The sequence below is a fragment of the Lethenteron reissneri genome, chromosome 2 (assembly GCF_015708825.2).
Source record: "Lethenteron reissneri isolate LAM-NWPU_2019-01 chromosome 2, ASM1570882v1, whole genome shotgun sequence".
Taxonomy (NCBI): Eukaryota; Metazoa; Chordata; class Hyperoartia; order Petromyzontiformes; family Petromyzontidae; genus Lethenteron; species Lethenteron reissneri.
In genome coordinates, this window is record NC_083780.1 from 3,642,695 (window position 1) to 3,665,320 (window position 22,626).

General features: G+C 52.5%; 1 protein-coding gene across 1 annotated transcript in view; it reads left to right on the forward strand.

The window, feature by feature from the left end:
- LOC133342247 (NXPE family member 3-like) overlaps nucleotides 1-15,038 on the forward strand; it is a 34,391-nt gene extending 19,353 nt beyond the window's left edge. The window contains exons 5-6 of the mRNA XM_061551282.1: nucleotides 203-373; nucleotides 13,420-15,038. Of these exons, the coding sequence (XP_061407266.1) occupies nucleotides 203-373; nucleotides 13,420-13,781 (533 nt within the window). The 3' untranslated portion in view covers nucleotides 13,782-15,038. The remainder of the gene's footprint in view (nucleotides 1-202; nucleotides 374-13,419) is intronic.
- The last annotated feature ends 7,588 nt before the right edge of the window (nucleotides 15,039-22,626 follow it).

Here is a 22,626-nt window from a genome sequence, read left to right on the forward strand (position 1 = left end):
GCATGATCAGAACAAGATCTAGAAAGTCAAAGTAGCAATCTAGGAATTTATAATTACTATCTATACGTCCTGGGCTGTCCTGTACAACCCCGAATATAGACTTTACTTATGGCCAAATACGACCATCTTAGCAATGTCATTGCATTAATAAGTGTCACCGTGACATCAGTCGAGTACCACTATGACTCGTCTGCCTGCTCAGACATGAAGTTCATCGACATCAACGCCCCGACGCTGCTGGGCCCGCTCATGTCGGTGAGCATGGCCGCCAAGACGTTCCTGCTTTACCGCTCACAGGGCCTCCCCTTCCTCACGCCGCACGGGCCCGTGGCAGCCCTGCACTACGTGGCCAACGAGATCGACGGCCTAACTGGTAAGGAGGCCCCTCACCTATGCCTATCACCCTCCCCACTTCCTTACCCACGATCCAAACTCTTCTACAACTAGATGTGGAGTTTTAAATTACAACGGTTACAAAACAACCTCACTTGTGTCGTCCTTGGTGTCTACCAACTACGACTAAACTCAGCCACCACTCTCCATAGTCTTCATTGGCTCCCTTTTGCCAGCAATACTAATTTAAAATCGCCTGTCTTTGTCATTGCCCCTTCACCACCGGTTTCCAGCATACCTTGCCTCACTGCTCTCGCCTTGCACTGAAGCTCAAGGATAGACCCCTACGCAGCATCACTCAAAATCTGCTTCAGACACCAAGGTCACGAACTGTTACAGCCTCACGTCAGTTATCTGCCATCGCCCTATCGGTGTGGAACTTTATCCCTTTGCACATTCGCAACATCAAATGCACTCTGACTTTTGAGAAACATCTGAAGGCCTATCTGTTTGGTCAGCCTTTCGAGCAGCCCTGAGCTTGGCTCAGGGCTGCTCCATGACACATCCAAGCCGAGCCAGTAGAGCTGTAAGCCATCTGTTTGTCCATCCGTATGCTTATTCATTTGTGTCTGTGTTCATGTGAGAATAAGGACTGTTACATATGAAGTATGGGAATTGACGGCAGGAACTTCTTGACGGGAACACACTTTTTATTAAATCTTTACGTGTCAAAATACAACGTGTGGTCTCCTTTCTTCCGACTTCACACTCCACTAATCTCGTTTAAACTCTAGGCCTCTGGCTACACACGATACCATTCACTCGTGTAGACCCTATGCCTCTGGCTACACAATACACTCGACTCGTGTAGACCCTATGTCCCTGGCTACACACAATGCATTCGGCTCGTGTAGACCTTATGCCTATGGCTACACACACTACACTCGCCTCTGGGTTACACAGAGTCCCGGTCCCGTTAGGACAGCGGGACTAGGTACCGCAGGGCCCTAGGTCTTCATCCCCGTCTTCATTCTTCGCTGGTTACACTCTGCTCTCACGCCTGTGTGCATCCCCTTTTATAGCCCCTGCTCACGAGAGACGGAGCTGATGCGTACGTCGACGTGAGCATCGCTCCTTAGTGAACCAATCACGACGCACTCTCTCTACGATCCGTTTTCCCCAGCGCGTGTTAACGCTACTCCGCCAATCACACCGCGCTGCCACCCGGTCACTCCCTCTCAGCGCGTCACCGGCCCACAGCCAATCATTACCCCGTAACCCACGACCCCGCGCTGACCCCTGATCCTCCACCGTCAGCGCGTATCACCTCTACATCACCCCCTCCCACATAGCTTGCAGCCGGCCCGGCTGTTAACCAACAACACAACCTAACGTCAACGCAGTAATAAAGAAACCCCACCCCCCCAGTGTGCCCCGTAACGCAACAACAACAACACAACAACAACACTTAAATAAGAAGCAATATACAGCCCGACGAACAATACAGTAAAAGCGAACACCGTAAAACGAACACGCCAAGTGTCACTCCGACTAAACGCAGTGCCGAGGCGCTCCGGCTGCCTCGACTCCTCACGTGGTAGGTCACACAAAGTAGCGCGACCTAGCGCGAGTCCGTCTGGCCGGTCCGTCGTATGGGACGGGACGTTGGCGACCGTCCGGTGGCTCCGGCCGCTCAAGATCCCGCCGCCGGTGGTCGGCAGCTGTCAGTTCCGAGACACCTGGGAGCGGATCAGGCGGAGACATGTGAGGAGCAGGCAAAGACAATTCCCCCTCAGGGTCGCCGGTCACGTCACATGCTCGGCCCTCATGACACAAGGGGAGGCCATACGGAGGCGAGAACGGTTTCAGTCGGGAGGGGTGGACGTACCAACGGCGTTTTCCCCATTTTATCTGAACGCACTGGGGGCGTGCAACCCGCACGACCTCCACGGGTCCCCGCCACGGCTTCAACAATTTAGGCGACGTAGCCAAGGGTGCCTGAGGGCAATGCAGCCAGGCCCTGTCACCTGGTTCCCAATTGTGCACGGACACCTTCCGTGCCCGCAACCGCTCGTTTGCAATTTGGCGAGCCCGCGAATTAAGCCGTGCGGCCTCCCTTGCCTCTGTCAGCTTATGAATATTAAATTTAATATGCTCTGCCAATTTCGAATTAGTTCGTGGTGTGGGCAGACCCAGCTGCGTTTCCATGGGCGGGTCGGCTTCCCGACCGTACATCAGATAAAACGGGGAAAATCCCGTAGCTGCATGGGGGGCCATTCTATACGCGGCGAGGACCCCAGGGACCTGCAGGTCCCAATCAACATGTGCCTCACACACCTGCTGGCACAACATAGAAGTCAATGTCCTGTTAAGCCTCTCCACCATCCCGTCCGTCTGCGGGTGGTACGGGGAGGTACGCACCTTCTTGGTACCCAACAGGTCGCACACCTCTTGCAGTAATTTACTCGAAAAATGTTTCCCTTGGTCAGTCAGCAAGCGTTCGGGAGCCCCCTTGTCCAGGACGTAGCCCTGGACAAAGGCGTCCGTCACAGCCGCCGCCGACTGGTTGGCGAGTGGCCACGCCATAGGCCACCGGGTAAAATATTCAACCCCCACCAACAGGTACTTATTACCCCTAGGCGTGACCGGAAAAGGCCCAAGAATATCGAGTGCAACGAGCTCGTTAGTGCGCGAGACCTGAATGGATTGCAGCGGTGGATTAGCTGCCACGGGCGGTGGTTTCCGTCTGGCGCACTCAACACAACCCTTCAGAATATTCACCACGTCACCCCCCATTCCCGGCCAATAATAGTCACGCTGAAGCAGGGCAAGCGTTTTGTTAACTCCCAAATGCAAGAGGCGTTCGTGTGCGGCCAAGACAACCTTCCCCCTCACAGCAGAAGGCACCACAATCGCATGCCGCCGGGACAAACTGTCCCATCTCATCAACAGGCCTTGCTTAAGCTCGTAGGAGCCAGTTCGGTCGTGGTTACCTTCGGAACCCCCCGTCTTGCGGCGCAATGCCAGCAGGGAGCTGTCCGCCATTTGGAGACGGCCCCACTCAATCAATGACAGTGAGAGCAGCGAGTCCTGACCCCCAGGGGTAGCGGGACCATCCCCAATTGGTGTGCTCGCGGTCGCAACCAACGCCTCCCTACCTTCCGTAACCGGCGGTTTACAGCGCGCCGATCCCGATAAGCACGCACATTTGTGACAAGGCAACAACCGCGACAGGGCATCGGCATTTGTGTGTCGCAACCCTTTACGGTACGTAGTCGTGAACTGATAGTCCTGGAGGACTTCCAACCACCGCGACAATTGGCCCGAGGGCTGGGCGACCCGCAATGAATACTGGAGCGCCGCGTGGTCCGTCCGGACCGTGAAATGACGACCATAGAGATATGGCCTGAATTGTTGTACAAAAAAAACAATGGCAAGCAGTTCGCGACGGGTGACGCAGTAGCGCTGCTCTGCCGGCGACAACACCCTGCTACCATAGGCGACCACTCGTTCGACCCCTCCAACAACTTGGGACAGCACTCCCCCAATGCCCGTGTTGCTAGCATCCGTGTCTAGCAAGAAGGGACTCGCGAAGTCCGGATAGCGCAAGGGTGGGGCCCTAACCAAGGCGTCCCGGAGGGAGCAGAATGCAGCCTCCTCCTCCGGTCCCCATCGGAACTTCACTCCTTTCGCCGTTAGAGCGTGCAAGGGTTTTGCAATGGTGGCGAAGTGCTCAACGAATCGGCGATAATACGAAGCAAAACCGATGAAACTGCGTACGTCTGACACTGACAAGGGCGTCGGCCACGAACTGACACAGTCCGTCTTCGCAGGATCGGTAGAAATCCCCGAAGAGTCGACAATGTGACCCAAGTACCTCACGGATTTACGAAAAAGGTGGCATTTGGCCGGTTTAAACTTTAATTTAGCCGATCGCATTCGCAAGAACACCCCTCTCAATCGCTGGAGGTGTTCTTCGAACGTTTTACCGAAAACAATGACATCGTCAAGGTAAATGAGGCACGTATCCCACTGCAAGCCCGACAAAACCAATTCCATAAGACGCTGAAACGTCGCCGGAGAGGAGTGAAGTCCCATGGGTAACCGGTTAAACTGAAACAGGCCCCCTGGAGTCCGAAATGCAGTCTTAGGCTTAGACTCTTCGTCGAGTGGCAACTGCCAGAATCCGGATAATAAATCAAGAGTCGAAAAGTATCGCGCACCAGACAATGCGTCGAGAGACTCGTCCATCCTGGGGAGCGGATACGCGTCGGCCACAGAGATCTTATTCAGGCGACGGAAATCGACGCAAAATCGCAGGGACCCGTCCTGCTTTTTAACGAGCACAATAGGTGCTCCCCAAGGACTGGAGGAAGGCGAAATAATGTCGGCTTCTAGCATATCGTTAACTGCCGACTGAACATGTTCCTTCTCAGCAGGACTCAGTCGGAAGGGATTTTGCCTGACCGGTGCCGCATCGCCCGTTTCAATGTGGTGGCGTAGCAGGTCCGTGCACCCAATGTCATACTTATGTTTACTGAAGACATCCGAAAATTCAATCAGCAACCCGCGCAGCGCACCCAACTGTACCGCTGACAAATCGTCAGAGTCCGCGCACAGCGAATCAACCCAATCGAGGTCCTCCTTCAATGTTACGTTTTTCGTGGGACTCGGATCAGCCTGCGCAACCAGCCTCTCCTCCGCAGGGACCCGCGCCGCGTGAGCTAGCACGGTGCCCTGCTGAATGACGGCCGGCCGCGCCCCAGCGTTCAAAACCATCACAAACGGATCCCTGTCAGCCCCCACCAAAGTGTGAGCCACCGACAAATCGAGACCTCCAACAGCCCTATTAGAAGGACCCAAAAGCATGCCCTGTTCCGAGGCCTCCTTCACCCATGGCTTCCGCAACCGGAGGGGAATTAACATTTGTGAACCCGGGGGCACGTGCACGGTCTGTGTCGCTAACGCCTGTATGGTAGCGCACGCCGTCCGAATTTCATTAGGGCTCGTCAAAAATGAAATACGGCGACCCAATGGTAGTTCAATGCAACGCTGATCAATGAGAATTTTGATAGGCATTTTGCCAAAAAATCAGTGCCCAATAGACAAGGGACCGCCAGGGAGGACGAAACGAAAACGGGTCCCGACAATTTGATATCACCAATGCAAATGGACGCCCTAATCTGACCGATAATGCCCAACGATCCCCCGTTAGCGGCGTAAAATGGCACATCCACCGGAAGAAACGGACGACATTGTACAGGGAGAATATTATAAATGAGATCCGATATAATAGTCGCCGATGCCCCCGTGTCCACTAACACCCTGACCTCGACCCCATCAATAGATCCGGTAACGACGGATGAACCCGCTGAGGCAGCCACTATTCTGTGCCCCAACTCCGACCATTTAATGTCTCCCCGGTCCCGGCCGAATCCCCCTCTCCGAACCGAATCCCCGAACTCTACTCGGCTCTCCCCCGCCGCAACGCGACGACCCATATGTGTCGAGTATGCGGGCCAAGCATGTGAGGTGCCGCGACTTGCCGGGGTTTGCAGGGACGACTTGGGGCCTTGGTCGTCATCCAGCCAAGGTCCCATGGCGCGCTGACGTGGGGCGCGGCAACCGGAGGCCACGTGGCCCCGGAGGCCGCAGTTATAGCAGGTGATGACAGTCGTCGGAGATCTCGGTTGCTCCAGCTTGCGGGCCGCTCGCAGAGGCGAACGACCCCCCGACCTCCAGTCCCCCGGTCGTCCCGCGATGAACGCCTCCTCTCGTGGGCTGACGACTTGGGGCACGGTGACAACTGGGCCCGGAGTTGAGGCCACGGCAGCGTTGCAGACGACTCCCTGTTTACGTTGAAGGACCTCGTGCGCTTGTATGCTTGTGGCGACCCGTAAGGACGAAATATCGGTCTCATCGGCCGTGTTGATGGGGACCCCCAGGTCCTGCGCCAACTTGAGCAGCTGCTCCAAAACCATGGCATCTTGGCCCTCCTCGTCCATACGAGGGAACGCGGCGTCGGCGAGAGCAAGCAACGCCGTGCGGTAGGCGAGCACGGTCTCCGTGTCCGCCTTCCGTCTTGCATAAAAATGATGGCGACACGCCGAGGGAGGACCATAGACCTTGGCCATGAGAGCCAGCGCATCCTTGAGCGTGGAGCGGTCCGACCTGCGTGCGGACGTGAAGGCCGCGAGCGCGTTGTCGTCCAGCATGGCAGGCAGTGCCCGCAGTGCCGTAGCGTCGGACCAGGCGGACATCTCCTGATGCGCCAAAAATCTGCGCTGAAATTGGCTCCAATCCCCGCCTTCCGCCTTGAAGGCTGACAACGTGGGAAGGCGCTGCTGAAAGATGAAGTCGTCCTCCTCCTCGTGCTTCCTCTCTGCCGCCCCGTCGGTGTGTAAGATGGCGGCCCCAGCGGCGGGTGTGTGATGGCGGTCCGCCGCGCGCGTTGGTGACGTCAGCGGGCGCGCATGGAGAACCGCTGCCACGTGGTGATGGCCGTTCCCACCAAAAGTCGGTGCAGATGAAATGGCGGGAATCGCCAAATCGTTTTGGCGGGAATCTGCAGGGCAACCCTGTAGAACGTCGGCCGCCGTCCCCGCTCCTCCCGACGAGCTGATCTCCGCCAGGATGGACGCGGCGGCGAGCAGCAGCTCCGCCAGACGGGAGTGCGCTTCGCGAAGCATGGCGTCAGTCCCCCGTCGCTCGTCCGGCGCCGTCGGCGGATCCTGCCCCGTGGGCAACTCCTCTTCCTCACCCCCCGATGGCAGCTGGCCCGCGTCGTCGAGGTTGTCCCCGTGGTCAATCCCGTGGGTCCGACGGCTCCTCCTTGTATCCTTACTTGGAAGACCGTTTCACTTCTGACGCCAGTTGAAGTATGGGAATTGACGGCAGGAACTTCTTGACGGGAACACACTTTTTATTAAATCTTTACGTGTCAAAATACAACGTGTGGTCTCCTTTCTTCCGACTTCACACTCCACTAATCTCGTGTAAACTCTAGGCCTCTGGCTACACAATACACTCGACTCGTGTAGACCCTATGTCCCTGGCTACACACAATGCATTCGGCTCGTGTAGACCTTATGCCTATGGCTACACACACTACACTCGCCTCTGGGTTACACAGAGTCCCGGTCCCGTTAGGACAGCGGGACTAGGTACCGCAGGGCCCTAGGTCTTCATCCCCGTCTTCATTCTTCGCTGGTTACACTCTGCTCTCACGCCTGTGTGCATCCCCTTTTATAGCCCCTGCTCACGAGAGACGGAGCTGATGCGTACGTCGACGTGAGCATCGCTCCTTAGTGAACCAATCACGACGCACTCTCTCTACGATCCGTTTTCCCCAGCGCGTGTTAACGCTACTCCGCCAATCACACCGCGCTGCCACCCGGTCACTCCCTCTCAGCGCGTCACCGGCCCACAGCCAATCATTACCCCGTAACCCACGACCCCGCGCTGACCCCTGATCCTCCACCGTCAGCGCGCATCACCACATACACAGCCAATCATTACTCGCTGGCATACGATCCCTCATCCCAGCGCGTATCACCTCTACACATACAGTAATCAGTAGAATAAATTGAATTGAGTACAGGCGATTTACAACGATACAAAATTACGATATTTTATATGCCACCATGGATCGATTTACGATGCAAAAACGTTATTTACGACGCATCTTCCGACATGACTGAACAGATTTTAAGTCCGTTTCATTTCGTATGTGACTTAGCATGGAGCTTTTGTTATTCTCAAGTGTTTTTGTGGATTTTTACCTATCAAACCCTGTTAAATATGGCTGATGAAAGGATAGGCACATATTGGCAAGTGATGTTTCCACTGTTTCTACTGTCTATGGGAACTGACAAAAATCAGATGGATAGAAAAGGGGGAGATAAATGGGGGTGAAGTGATCTGGTCAGGGGACGAAAAAGTGTGCACCAGAGGAGTAGGGTTCTTGTTGAGTGCAAAAGCCAAAGCATCATTATTGCGATACAGACTGGCTAGTCCAAGATAAATTGTAGTGAGATTTAATGGACAACCCCTAAATATGTCATCAAAACATATGCACAACATCAGGTAGCACAGAAGAAGATATTGGAGATAAATAACGACGTTTCGATAGCAACACAAGCCATCGTCTTCAGGTGAAAATCGCGATAGCCGCGATGTCTGCTGCGAGCAGCACGATGTCTGCTGCAGATGTTGCTGCAATAGAGACACTATTTACGTCTCTCCATCACCCAACTCCCTTTATGAAACTCAGCCGTCTCGGCTGACCGACATATAACCAACACAACGTGTGGACCTCCAATTTATAACGCAACAAGAGAACAACAACAATAAATAATCCCGACCGAGGAAGAAACGATATATACACTATATACAGGAACAGGGAGAGAAGAAGAGTGGGAGGAAGAGAGAAGAGAAAAAAAAAACTTAGTTGCAACCATTTACAATGGACGAGCCACCCCCCGGTCAGGCCACAACTACACCTCGCACATGCAACACCGCACTCTAGCAGAAGATGAGCCCGGGTCAGCCATTGACCCATCTGGCTCAAGTGGCGGCCACGGGCCACGGGTGTAGGTGCATTTTGACACGGGAGGATGGTCATTTAAATTAAGCTATCTTTGCCCGAGTCCTTGATGCCAGGCCGTCAAGCGAGGAAAAAGCGGGTCCACTGGAGGCTTCGGGAGCAGCCAGAAGATGGCTCCACAAGCACAGCACCTCCTGAGCCGAAGAACCCCCATGTGGTAGGAGGTCGGGCGATGGTGGCTCCGGACTCCCCCGTTCCCCCCGGGCCGGTACGACCGGCGACGTTGGCCCCGTTAGGCGCTTGGACACTGCGGGCGGAATAATAGAACTGCCCTGAGGAAGGAAGTCAGCCGACGCGCGCCCCAGCTCATCGGGCTGACCAGACACCCGGCCCTCGGGAAGTGGAGATGAAAGACTAATGGCAGGTGGAAACAAACGTTTCAGCCATAACAGGTACACAAACCAGCGGCGGCGACCACACTGAATCTGCATGCACTGCGGACTCCTCACCTCCACCACTTCGATCGGCCCCTGCCATGGTTTGTGTAATTTCAGGGAGGTACCCATCGGGACATGGGGGCAGTGGAGCCATACCTTGCCCCTGGCGTCCATACGGTAGTGGAATGGTGGGGCTTGACGAGCCGTTCGTTGGCCGCCTGCCGCAAGGCCGAGTTCCCCCAAGACGCCTCCCTAGCGGCATGGGGTTCGATATCTTAGTACAATTTTCCAGTGGTTTGAGCTGCACATCAATTGGTGAGTCCATACATTAAAAAGAACGGGGAAATCCGGCAAAATCATGCGGGGCGAAACTGTATGCTGCGAGCACGCCTGGAACAAAACGAGCTCCATCAAGCGTTGTAACGTGGCGGGAGCGGAATTTAATCCCATGGGAAGACAGTTGAATTGAAAGAGCCCCTGAGGCATGCGGAACGCGGTCTTTGGCTTCGAAGAGTCGTCCAGGGGTAACTGCCAAAACCCGGAAGACAAGTCGAGAGTCGAAAAATACCGCGCTCCCGACAGCGCATCGAGAGAGTCATCCATCCGTGGAAGAGGGTGTGCGCATCAGCCACAGACACCTTATACAGGTAGGAACAACAGGTTCCACACTGCCCACCAGGGATTATTTGTCTGTCGTGCATAGCCACGCCCTCGATTTGCATTTCATAGAGCGCTCGGGTGGGCCCAGCACCATGTGATGCGCCGCCCAACGCAGCTTGCGCCGCGTGACACGGATTGCACGAATGCGCTGTCCAACCAAGTTCCTACCTGCCCACTCCGAAGGAACGTGGTTAAGTTTGCGGAAATCGACACAAAATCTGAGATTGCATTCCTTATTCTTGGTTCTTTTGGTAAAGTCACGTAGAAGGGAAGTAATAAAATAATAAAAATAAAACATAATAAAATAATTCTCACGACGTTTCGGCCACAACGCAAGCAGCCGTCCTCAGGTGAAGAACATGGCTGTCGATAAGACAGAGTCTAAATAACACGTCTTAGGCTTGGAGTGTCTATTTAGCTGTGAGGGAGGAGGAAGAGAGCCTTGACAAAAGAATTTGCATTTGAAGAGAAATTTAGCATATTTATGGGAAATGCAGGAATGGAATAGTGCTAATTGTGAAATGCGTGGGAGGTGGGCGGGGGGGGTTTCAAAGTCATATTATGCCCATGCATTATGCAGGATTAGCAGAATCAAAGGGAGGGGGCAGGGGGAGGGGCAGCACCAACAAAGGGAAGGAATGTGAATAGTATGCAGCTGCAGCAACCAAACAACCACGTAAAAAAAACTGAAGCATAAACTTCATAGTATCATCAGTATACTAAATATACTCTCCAATAAGCTGAGCTACTAACAGTAAGTAATACATTACAATTCTATGTCGCAAAAAATATAATATGCTTCCAGCTAAACTTTTTCCCTTACATAAAACAGGTCTACCCCGTACTATATGCTGCCATAGACAAACCCAACATTAAATTATATACTGTATTACTATACATCACCCTATACCTTATACATTCTTAATTATGGAGCTTTCGTGACTGCAGGAATTAATCTTTGGTTCTTTCGGTTAAGTCACGTCTAAAGATAAAATAATAAATTAAAATAAAAGCATATTACGACGTTTCGATTGCAACACAAGCAATCATCATCAGGCAAAAAAGGAAATAGCAACAAAAATCTAACTAGAAAACTATAGACAGACATACAAGCAGACAGACATCACAAGGACACACTGTGTGTCCTTGTGTTAGATTTTTGTTGCTATTTCCTTTTTTGCCTGATGATGATTGCTTGTGTTGCAATCGAAACGTCGTAATATGCTTTTATTTTAATTTATTATTTTATCTTTAGACGTGACTTAACCGAAAGAACCAAAGACCTTATACATTGTTATATTACACAATGGTACAGTGTATAATAACAAATAGTATAACATTTATATGCTTAATACAATGTACAAAGTAATATATAGTATCGTAATTGTATAGTGAATATATAGCAGTGTGATATACATTAGGGTGGGTAGAATAATTCAGAGAGTAAAATGGCGAGACGCATTCTCGTCTCTTTTCCCTGTATTTGATCTCGGGTGGGCAGCAAGTTTATTGTTTTTTTTGCCATGGGGTCTCCCTTTCTTTCTCGGAATTCCCTGGATCACTCCTTGCATTATCATTAAGTTTTACCTGCTTATCCCAGACCTTATAGCCTAATAGTAATTGTTCATGAAAATAAACAAAATAGTCAGATTAAATATTTTGAGCTGAACTACATCATAATAACAATACATTCTATCAAGTTAACGTTTAATAGTGTGATGTTTGAAAATATTCCTATGGGGTGTTGTTCAATCCAATTTTACAACTTTTCCAAGCGAAGTCCAGTGGATAATTAACCTCCATGTCTCTTTTGTGTGAGGAACACTGCTGAAGCAGCAGGGGGCGCTCCTTTGGCCTTTGTTGTCTCAAGGGAGGAGTTCTCAGGCCTCCGTTACTGCGTTTTTTTAGAACGAGCTAAATCCAGATATATGAGAGAGAAAATAACGATTACATTAAGAATAGGCAATATCACTCTTAATATATATTTTTTTATATAAATGGCATAGATACAACAGGGAGGATATCGAGAAAAAAGTAATACAAGAAAGCAGCAGACATGGGAAAACTACACGAAAAACACGAGAGTGAGGATAGCAAAGGCAAAATGAATAATGACAGAATTAAATCACATCTGGGGAAGCACATGTGTCTACCGTACAGCATTGTATGCCTGCGAGACTTGGAAATTTAAAAAGACTGACAGAGATAAGATATTGGCATTTGAATTATATTGATATAGAAGGATAATGCATCTAAACTGGACCCAAAGAGTGACCAACGTAGAAGTAAGAAAAAGTTTGCACATAAAAGAAGACGTGATGAAGGCAGTCACCAGAAGGAAACTGAAACTATTTGGACACATATATAGGACGAACAACAGCAGGACAATTAAAAGTATGTCGTTCGGAAAAATGGAACTGGAAAGAGAGGAAGACCTAACAGAGAATAGCTGATGACATAGGAGATTGGTGCCAGAAAGATGCTTAAGCATATTGGCACAAGACAGAGGAAAGTGTAAAGAAATGACAAAATGTGCAGTAGACACATGCAGGCTATCTGCCGATGGCTATCTGCCCATGGATTGTGCTGATGATAGGAAAATAGGGTCCGATTTACGACGATTTGATTTATGACGTGGGGAGTGCCTGTATATTAATACATTACCTCACTGCAGCAGGTTCTTCTGAATGAAATGTTGTCACACCAAATTTTGCGTGTGCTTGTGTAATGCCGCCCCAGCCCCCAAAGCCAATCAGGCGCCACGAAGCATCGGGGGCAGGGTCTCAGGGCAGAGCCGGGGGGCGTTACGGGAGGGGTATTATCTGGAAGGTTCTTAGGGGTGTGGCAAAGGGCGGAGTCTGGGTGACGTGGAAAGAGGATATAAAGGGGAGCCGGAAGGGGCTCGGGGTCAGTTGGTGGGAGCTGGAAGCTGGACCACGTCGGGAGTCTCCGCGAGCCAGCGGTCACGTGGCAGCGCGGAGACGGCTCCCAGCGCGCCGTCTGCCAACGGTGCACAGGAGCGGGAAGCGCGAGAGCGGCGCAGAAGCGGGACATTCGTTCCGCAACGTGCCGTGGAGTGACTGGGAGAGCGGAACGCGAGCTGTCCATAACGAAGAAATATAGAGATGGAGACACAGGCCCTTGTCGTCGACCCGTTTTATTACACTTGTACCATAGATTAAAACATAGCTGAAGAACAAATATGGAAAGCAGCTGTCGTTCCTTAACCGTGCCAGAAGGGCAAAAACACCCGTGACCTATTCTAACATTGTGACGTTGGGGCCGATATTTTGAAAACCCCAGGGATTTGGTAAACCAGGTTCTCATCAGCCAACCTCGCACTTCCATGAACAGTGCTACAACACCCTCGAAACGCCCTTCTGTCTGCGTTGCTGTGTGTGACCGTGTTCTCTCTCACGTCCGTGTCTGTGTCCTACAACCCAGGTGGGAAGGACACGGTGGTGGGGATCAGCGTGTGGGCTCACTTCACGGGGTTCCCAGTGTCTCTCTACATCGCTCGCATGAGGGGCATTCGCGCCGCGGTCGTCCGCCTGCTGAAGCGAGCCCCCGGGACGCTGGTCGTCTTTAAGTCAGCCAACATCAGCTACCACTCGGTCTACCAGTCCGATTGGCTCTCCCTTCAACTGGACCTCATCATGCGCCGTCTCATGGCGGGGTTGCCTGTTGTTATTTTAGATGCCTGGGAAATGACGGCGGCCCACCGTCTCCCGGACAACATGCACCCTGAACCCGTCATCATCCACAACGAGGTCAAGCTCCTCCTGGCCTACGTGTGTCCCCAGTAGGGTTGAAGATTGTCTCGCAATGAAAAAATAGGGGAAAGTTTCAATGCATTTGTCTTGAGTGGTATATTAGGAGGGTCAGTATGAAAGTATAGGCGCATCTGGCTTAATGAGCAAGATACATTCCGCAAAAATTGCTCGGTAAGCGAATACTCGTTAAATGATCATCATTTTCATATTGACTTTTATGTTAAAAGCTGAGTTATGTTTCATCCCTAAAACATTCTACTTTTGAAAAAAAAAATTTACGTGAAAAATAACTGAATAATTTTCAAATAATGTAATATATCAAATATAATACTTACAAGGGGGTCCCCAATATACGTCGCCACAATATACGTTATTTCACACTCACGTTGTTGACTTTTTGAGGAAACCAACATAAAAGATCCCCGCAAGTGCGTCGTCGTTTTCGACTCGAGCTCAGCTTGGTATAGAAAAACGTAGAACTCGCATTTCACGCGCGCGCCGCCGCCATCTTAGCATCCATCTGCAGAATCCATTCTGCCGCTTCTCAGTCCCATCGTGTTCTCTCACGTTGTGCGGATCGAGAGCTCATTGTAATTGGCATAATGCTCTCACAACACCTTGTCCAATCAAGCCAATCAAGCACAAATCATCCACTCATAAGATAAGATCATAAAAATTATAGGTTAAGGTACAATCTTTTTTAAAAATGCTGTTAAAGGTTCCGTGCTTTTTTACACTAAAATTTCTTTCTGTTTGAGTCATGGCTGAAAAATGTCAGAAACACGTTTTGTATGGAAAAAAAAAGTTTTAACGTGTATAGGGCTTCTTTCAAATATCCACAAAAATAGATATGCGTTTGATACGTATACATGCTGTTTAAAATGTCCTGTATAATACTGTGCATGGACAGTACGTAAATCGGTTGCTAGGTATGAAACACATTTCCCTAAGTTACCGTCCCTATTCCTACCGTATTACATTGTTTATGGGAGAAATTGCTCCGCTTTTCGTCGCATAGGAAATGTTTGCTCTCTTAAGGTCCCCCCCGCCCCCATTTCCTATTATTATTTTTTTGGGGAAAATTTCCCGTCGGACATCGTTTCGTTATAACTAATTTAAGGCGGAGTCGACCTAGGGGGGAGGCCAAGGACCGGTTCAGATAATCAAACTCGGTTTGTATCCAGGTTCATAGTGCAGCGATAACCACTACAATACCGCTACAATACCGCTACACACACGTGCACGCAACAGACACACACAGTCACACGTTCTCACACACAAAGACAACAATTCCCCGAGTAGCTTACACAGGCTGTTAGCAGAGGGGCCGTCCATAAATGACGTCACGCACCTGGGGGGGGGGGGTCAGACATTTATGACGATGTGTGACGAGGGGTTTGAGAAATGTGACGTCACGTCAAAATGGGCAACTTTAAATAAATATAGACAACACGTTCTACTTAATTATATAGACTTTTTAATAAATGTTTTCTCCTACAACATCAGAGAGCAGCGGCACATTAAATACGCACTACAATGACAATAGTTTTAAGCGATGTGAAGCATGTTTTATTTGGGGGGGGGGCAGAGCTTTTTGACGTCATATTTGAGGGGGGATCTGACTTTTTGTGATGTCGTGTGGCGAAGGGGGGGGGGGTCAAAAATCGTCCAAAATCGCGTGACGTCATTTATGGCCGGCCCCAAACTCGTGCACACTCTGGCTCGCCTGCGGTCTTGTGCACCACGTCAGTTCTCAACTGAAACAGTCGAAACAATTACTGTACAGTATGATAATAAGCCTAACGTCGGTCAGGGCAGTAGGAACAGTGCACGCTGGGAATTACATCCTGACGGGAAAACACGCAGGATAGAAACATCATCACGTTAATCTTCATCCGGTAGTGGACAGACCATGATGAGGATTACACTTAGGGGCAGAAAGAGGAACGCGTGGATCAGAGAACACACGCAGGGCCGAGACATCGTCACATTGACCTCTAAGAGGAGTGGGGCTCGTGAAAGACGCGTCACGACCAGTTCGTCAAGACTGATAACAGAGCTGCAGACCAAAGGAGCACGACCGCTGTGGAGATGGAGCAAGATCAGCTCGTGCACAGAGAGCAAAACAGATCGTGGCATCGCAGGACCACAATGGACGGCGATAACTTGGTGAGAACTTCATCCAGCAGTAGAGAGACTCTTGGAGAGGAGGAGGCTTTCATGCTATAGTGAGGCCAACTGATGACCGAGCACTCACGGATTGAGTCGAGTCACTCGCTCATCAGTCGCCTCTTTGTCCCTCTTCTATAGCTACAGCTTACCCTCGTTACTGTTACCGTGCACTCGTTCATTCCTATACCCATGCTAAGAACTATCTACCAGACAGTTTCATATCGTCAAAACTGTGTCCAACCACCACACTGCAGGTCACAACACCCACTTATACCCACCCACAGGTCACCTCACTTCTCTCCGTCTTACCTCGCACTGCTCCACTTAAGAATTCCCTCCAATTGCCTCTCTTCCCAAGTTCTTGTACAAGAAACGTGTTAATCATTATCTATTACACCTTCAGGAGTACTGTGTGTTGCTGGCCATTGGGCAATTTGGACCTGTGGGTCTGTGCTCCGCAACCGATTCAGATAAAACAAATAAAACCTCATCCCCACCCCTACCCGCATCCCCCCTCCCCGGCTGCCCCCTTACCCTCACCACCTCCCGCAGCTTGAACATGAATCTGCCGAGCGGGCCCGAGTCTGCCGACACGCTCATAAAGACCACGGGGTTCGTTGTGGGGCAGTTTGGGGCCCCATGAGCCCAGCGGACCGTGGTGGCCCCCACCATTATGGTACCCAGCATGTGAACCTTATGGCGGGACCCGGGGTCCCATAAGCCCCCGGCTCTCGCATAAACATTATCACGTAAATAAAAACTTTGCTCCTTTTCACTAATGGGTTTGAAGGATGGTGGCAAGTGTTGTCTTGTTAAACTATGCCTTTAAAACTGGAAACTACTTACCTGCAGTACCTGTTAAATACACTATCGGAAAAATAAATTACACCCCTCTGTCAATCATCGTGTTTCTCAGTGTGGATTTGTGAACACTTTGAAGCAGTATATAAAATAGTACGCGTTTTTTTATGCGCTGTTCATATTGTAACAAGCGTTTATACCAATGTTACTCTACAGAGCAGTGGGTCGCCGCTCCTCTTATCCGCATTAATATGAGCGGTGTGTGGGGACTATGGCTTAACCGCAAAAAAAACATATCTGCACAAATGCATATGGACAAGAGAAGTATTAAACTAACAGGGTTATTCCCCTTTTTTCTGGCAACAAAACTGACACCTTTTGTAAGGAATCGTGTTTACATTAACCACAATACTTTCAGTCAAATGCAAAAAAAAATCCGATAATTTATGCATTGCCCTTGAAACTGATTGGTCCACACCAGAGACAGCTTATCTTATAGCCTAGTCTCATATGGTGTTCGACCAGGTTTTAGTCGGCGGACATTGACCACCGTCTCTCGGCCCCTCTCCCCGCCCTGGATCAGTATAGTCCAGGGGGAGATCTGCCGCTTCCCCACCTGTCCGACCCCTACGCGCGGGGTGTGCAGCCACACCTTAGAGCCCGCCGAGTAGAAGGGGGGCTCCACACAGGGGCGGTGCCCTGCTCCTGCCGCTGATGTGCGGCCTCCCCCTCTTGGTAGGCCCGGCCACGGGCCCCTCGCAGGGTCCCCATCAGGTGCTCCACGGGCTGGCTCCCTTCCTCCGGTTGTGGTGGGGGAACACCGAACAACAGATCTGCTGGTAGGCGAGACTCCCGACCAAACATCATTAGGAAGGGGGTCTGCCCAGTGGAGGTATGCACCGTGGTTGTGTAGGCGAGGTGTTTGTCCCAATCCTGCTGATTGGCGGCCACCATACATTTGAGCTTCCCAGCTAGGGTCTGGTTCATGTGCTACACCATACCATTTGCCTAGGGGTGGTATGCCATGGTTCTGTCCTTCTGGATTACAAACTCCCGGCACAGTGCCTGAAATAGCTCTGCCTCGAACTCACTACCCTGGTCAGTAACGACTCGTTGGGGGATCCCATTTTTAAGCACATAATGCTCCAGAAATGCCCGGGCGACCCCAACGGCCATCTTATCGGAGATTGCCACTGCCACTGGATAGCTCGTGAAATACTCTACCGCTACGAAAATATACCAGTTGTCTCGGTGGGGTCGTGGGAATGGCCCAAGTAGGTCGACCCCAACTAGCTGGTTCGCCTGGCTGATGCGGAATGGCCTCAGGGGCACCTGATACCGTGCCGGTTTCTGCCCACACTGTTGACAAGCGCAGCAGCCCTGTACCCAGGTGGCCAAATCTAGCATCAGTTTTGGCCAGAGATACTGGCAACGCAGGGTCTCCTAAGTGCGCCGTTGCCCATGATGGCCCCCAAGCGGGTGGTCATGCACCAACCGTAGCAGCTGGGGCCGCACCTGGGCGGGAACATAGATGCACCCTGACTGCCCAGGTTCGGTTAGTTCCCACACCACCCCGTTCTTTGCACACAACCGGTCGTACAAACCACTCCAGGGTCCCTGATTGGCGACTTTTTCCTCCCGCAAGGCTGCCTCCACTGCAGCCAGGTCCGGGTCCCGCTGCTGGGCCTGTCGCAGCTGCTCATCGTCCAGGCCCGGGAACGCACAGCCGACGTGCTCTTGGATCTGACCGGGCGGGGCCGAGCGGCCCATCGGGCTCCTGGGTGCAGGCTCCGTGCCCGCCGGGCGGCCCACCAGGCCCCCGGCTGCAACCGCAAGGACCTCTGTGGCACACGCAGCACTCCCTCTCAAGGGAGGGGGATTAGTCTTAGGGCGTTCCAGGGGGGCCGTTGCCTGTCAGTAGTGTCCCCCCATGACGCACGGGCCGGCCTCCTCAACTCGTGTCTCGGAGCACACCGTGGGTTCGCTTGACAATGCATCCGCGTTTGCGTGCGTTTGTCCAGCCCTGTACTCGATCTGCAGGTTATACTGCTGTAATGCGAGCAAGGACAGGGTGCTTGCCGGCCTCCACACCGCTCACACGTGCCGGTGTAGTGAGAGTGTGTGGGAGGGGCCACTGCTCGCCTCGCTCCAATGGGAGCGGGGTGAACGGGGGGGCAGAGGCAGAGGCAGGATGGAAGGTGGAGTTGGGTCACGTGGGAGAGCGGGATATAAGAGGAGGGCCGGAAGGAGAAGGAGGAGAGAGTCAGAACCAAAGAGGGATCCACGCAGGAGGGTGGAAGGAGCCGTGGCGCCATTGCCACGTGGTCGAGAAGGGATAGGCGCCCACGGGAAGGCATAGTGCGTGGGGAGCGGCCAGACTGGGGAGCGTGCGGGATTGCACGGAGAGAGACACAGAAGGGAGCATATGCGGAGTACCCAAAGGGCGGTGTGGCCGGGCCGGGTGAGGGAGAGCACACGGAAGGGAGCCAGGTGACGGCGTGGGCGAGAGCCACAGGGGAGCGTGCGCGGGGCGCACGGACGTACAGAAGGCGAGGCCGGAACGAGGAACGGCGGGTACGTGGAAGAACCCAATAAAGGACACGGAGAACAACGAAGTGTGAAGGAGTCCTTTATTACACTGCTGCAGCTGTATCAGCCACCGGGCCATCTGTCCCCGCGGTTCCTTGAATGTGAGGAGGAACTGCAGAGCATAATGGTCAGTGCGCATGCGACATACAAATGCGGCCGGAACGGCTCACACGCGAAAATCACGGCATACAGTTCCTGACGGGTCATGCAATAATTCAGTTCAGCCCCGCTCAGGGTCCGGCTGGTGTATGCGATGACCCGCTCCATCCCATCCTGCACCTGGGACAACACAGTGCCCAGCCCACTGCTGCAGGTGTCGGTGTCCAAAATAAAATATGTGGAAAAGTCAGGGAAAGCCAGGGTGGGGGTATAGGTGATGTGGTCCTTCAGGGTGGTGAAGGCTGTCTGGCAGGCCTCCGTCCAATGATAGGGGTTCTTATCGTTGGACGGAGTGAGTCGGGTGAGGGGGCGTGCAATCTCGCTGAATCTCTCACAAATATACGATAATAAGTGGCTAGCCCTAATAATGACCTGATCTTTATCAGGTTCCTCGACCGTGGCTATTCCACTACGGCGCGTGCCTTGTCCGGGTCGGTGCGCACCCCTGCCTCGCTGACGCGGTGGACTAGGTACCTAACCTCGCGCTGCGCAATATGACACTTATGCGGCTTGAGCTTGAGATGGGCTGCTCCTCCCGTAACCTGGACCAGTGCTCAGACAGGGACGTACTGAAAACTATCACGTCATCTAGGTAAATTAGGCACTGTTCCCATTGCAAGCCCCGCATCACCAACTCCATCAACCGCTGGAATGTCGCAGGCACGTTAATGACTCCGAACGGAAGCACTCGGAACTCGAATGGTCCCATCCTGCAGAGGTCTTCGCTGGGCTGGTGGCGGGGCGCATATAATGCCGCCTTCGCTTCTTCCTCATTGCGGGCGCCGAAGCGTTGGTCGAGTTGGCGTATTAGTTCCCCCCACTGCGCTTGTGCGCTTGCCGGTAGCGCTTCTACAAAGTCGGCTGCCCACCCATCCAAATGCATACTCAGCTGTTGTAACGCTTGCGCTTCCATCCAGCTGATAATATCTTTGGCGTACGTGAGGTTCCAGGCAAACGATTTCCATGACGGAATCCCTTGCTCGGTGAATACCCATCTTACCTGAGCTTGGCGTGGGGCGCCTCTCTCCCTTGGAGGCATGGGGGGTCGTACCGCCTCTGACACCATTCTGTGGGGGCCGCCGTCCGCCCCGCCGCCCTCCTTGGGCAGGTAAAGCGCAACGTTTGCCCCCTCCACTCCCTCCTCCACTCCCTCCTCCACTCCTTCCTCCACCGCGCCCTTCGGCCCTCTCGCCGGGCCTCCGCCGACCGGGTGATCGCCCCCCCCGCGCCAGCGCCCTTTCTGAGGGACATGGCTGATTGGCTGGCTCACCACCGCCTGGGGATATCCCGCACACGCCCACGTACACCACCACAATAACGAACGCGGAGGCGTGCACGCACGCGCCCCTGCAGGCGCGTATTTTGCACACACGGCTAAAAAAAAGGAACAGCGGCGGTATTGCACGCATGCCTCACGGTTAATGCTATTGTCGCTGTGTAAACACGCTGTGTAAACGCTGGCGAGTGGGTTTATCGCACCCTGCCCCCGCCCTAATTACTCACGTGGCACACTGCAGGCACTCGTTTTTCACAAACGCGCATGTAAACTCGCACGAGCGTCGGTGGCCGTGTATGTTTTAATACATGCGTGCCTCACACACACGCTCAAATTATCAACACTGCGCCGACGATGCAGCCCGGCGCACGCTCTCTCGCGCATACCGTCTCCCCGCTCAGTCGCACCACACACAAATCGCAGACACCACGCCGAGGTTCTACCCACAAACACAGAAATCACCCGGCACCGATCCACTGAACTAAAGTTTATTACTGGCGCAAATACACCCTACTTTGGGGGGGGATATTTCGCGGGAAGAGCTTAGCCTAACTCTGCCTACAAACCCAGTTGCTCAAACGTCCTACCACGTACCTCGAAGCAGCACTCATGGCGTCCCACAGATGCTGAGAGAATCGGAGGGAGAAGGACGAGAGAAGACTTGACCTATCACTGTCTCGCAGCTGCACTCGCTGGAAACACACGGATGCTGTGAGCGGCTCGAAGAGGCAGGACGGGTGGGAGAGGGTATTGACCGCCCGGAGGTTGAAGGCAAGAGATATAATCATCCCGGGGCTTCCACCTTTATTCTCTAAACTTCAAAGGCCCAGGGGAACGTCGCGCCGTGCAGTCAGTCATGCGCCTACCTTTAGATTTTAAACTGATGGCCTGCCCTTACCTGAAGCGTTAATTTCCATTACGCCTCGCCCGCCCTCCCCCTTCCAGATTCAGCCGGTTTGGTCGGTGGTTCCGTTCCACAAAATACACATCCGTGGGGGGTCCAGAGCTTTCCTTCCCCCCTCCCCGTCTGCGCCGCCCACGTGATATTTCCCCCCTGGCCCCTCCTGCCGTGCTGTGAGTGTTCTCACTGCGGTTAGCCCAGTGAGTTTCTGTGCACCCATACCATTTTAAGCCAATTTAGGGGGCACCGCAATGTAACTTGTCCTGTGAGGGTCGGCCAATCTCCTAGCACCAGGAAACCGTGGGACACTCCCTCTAGGGGCCCTTCGGATTAAACCCCAATGTGCCAGGCAATCCCCCGCCAGGGCACTACGTGGGTGCGCTGCGTGCGGGTGTGTGTTTAGTGCCGGGGCCAGGAGAGAATCGTGGTGCTTGTGGAGTTGCTCCGTGGTCGTGGCACCACACTCCCTTTCGCCAGAAACACAATTTTATAAATCGCGTGGCTTTGTCGTCACGCCTTCACCACCGGTTCCCCACCATACCTCGCCTCACTGCTCTCGCCTTGCACTGAATTTTATGGTAGACCCCAACGCAGTATCACTCAAAATCTGCTTCGGACACCATGGTCTCGAACAGCATCATGTCGGTTATCTGCTGTCGCCCCCTCGGTGTGGAACTCCCTTTACACATCCACAACATCAAATGCATTCTGACTTTTGAGAAACATCTAAAGGCCTATCTGTTTGGTCAGGTTTTCGAGCAGCCTTGAGCTTGGCTCTGCGCCTCTGAGTTGTTGACTTGTCTGCCAAATTTGACACGTTATACATGTCATTATTATTTATATCCTTTTTCCACTGGCATATCCAATCCGTGCCAGTGGAGCTGTAAGCCATCTGTTTGTCCATTCGTATGCTTATTCATTTGTGTCTGTGTTCCTATGAGAATAAGGACTGGCACTTACAGTAATCAGTAGCAATTTAT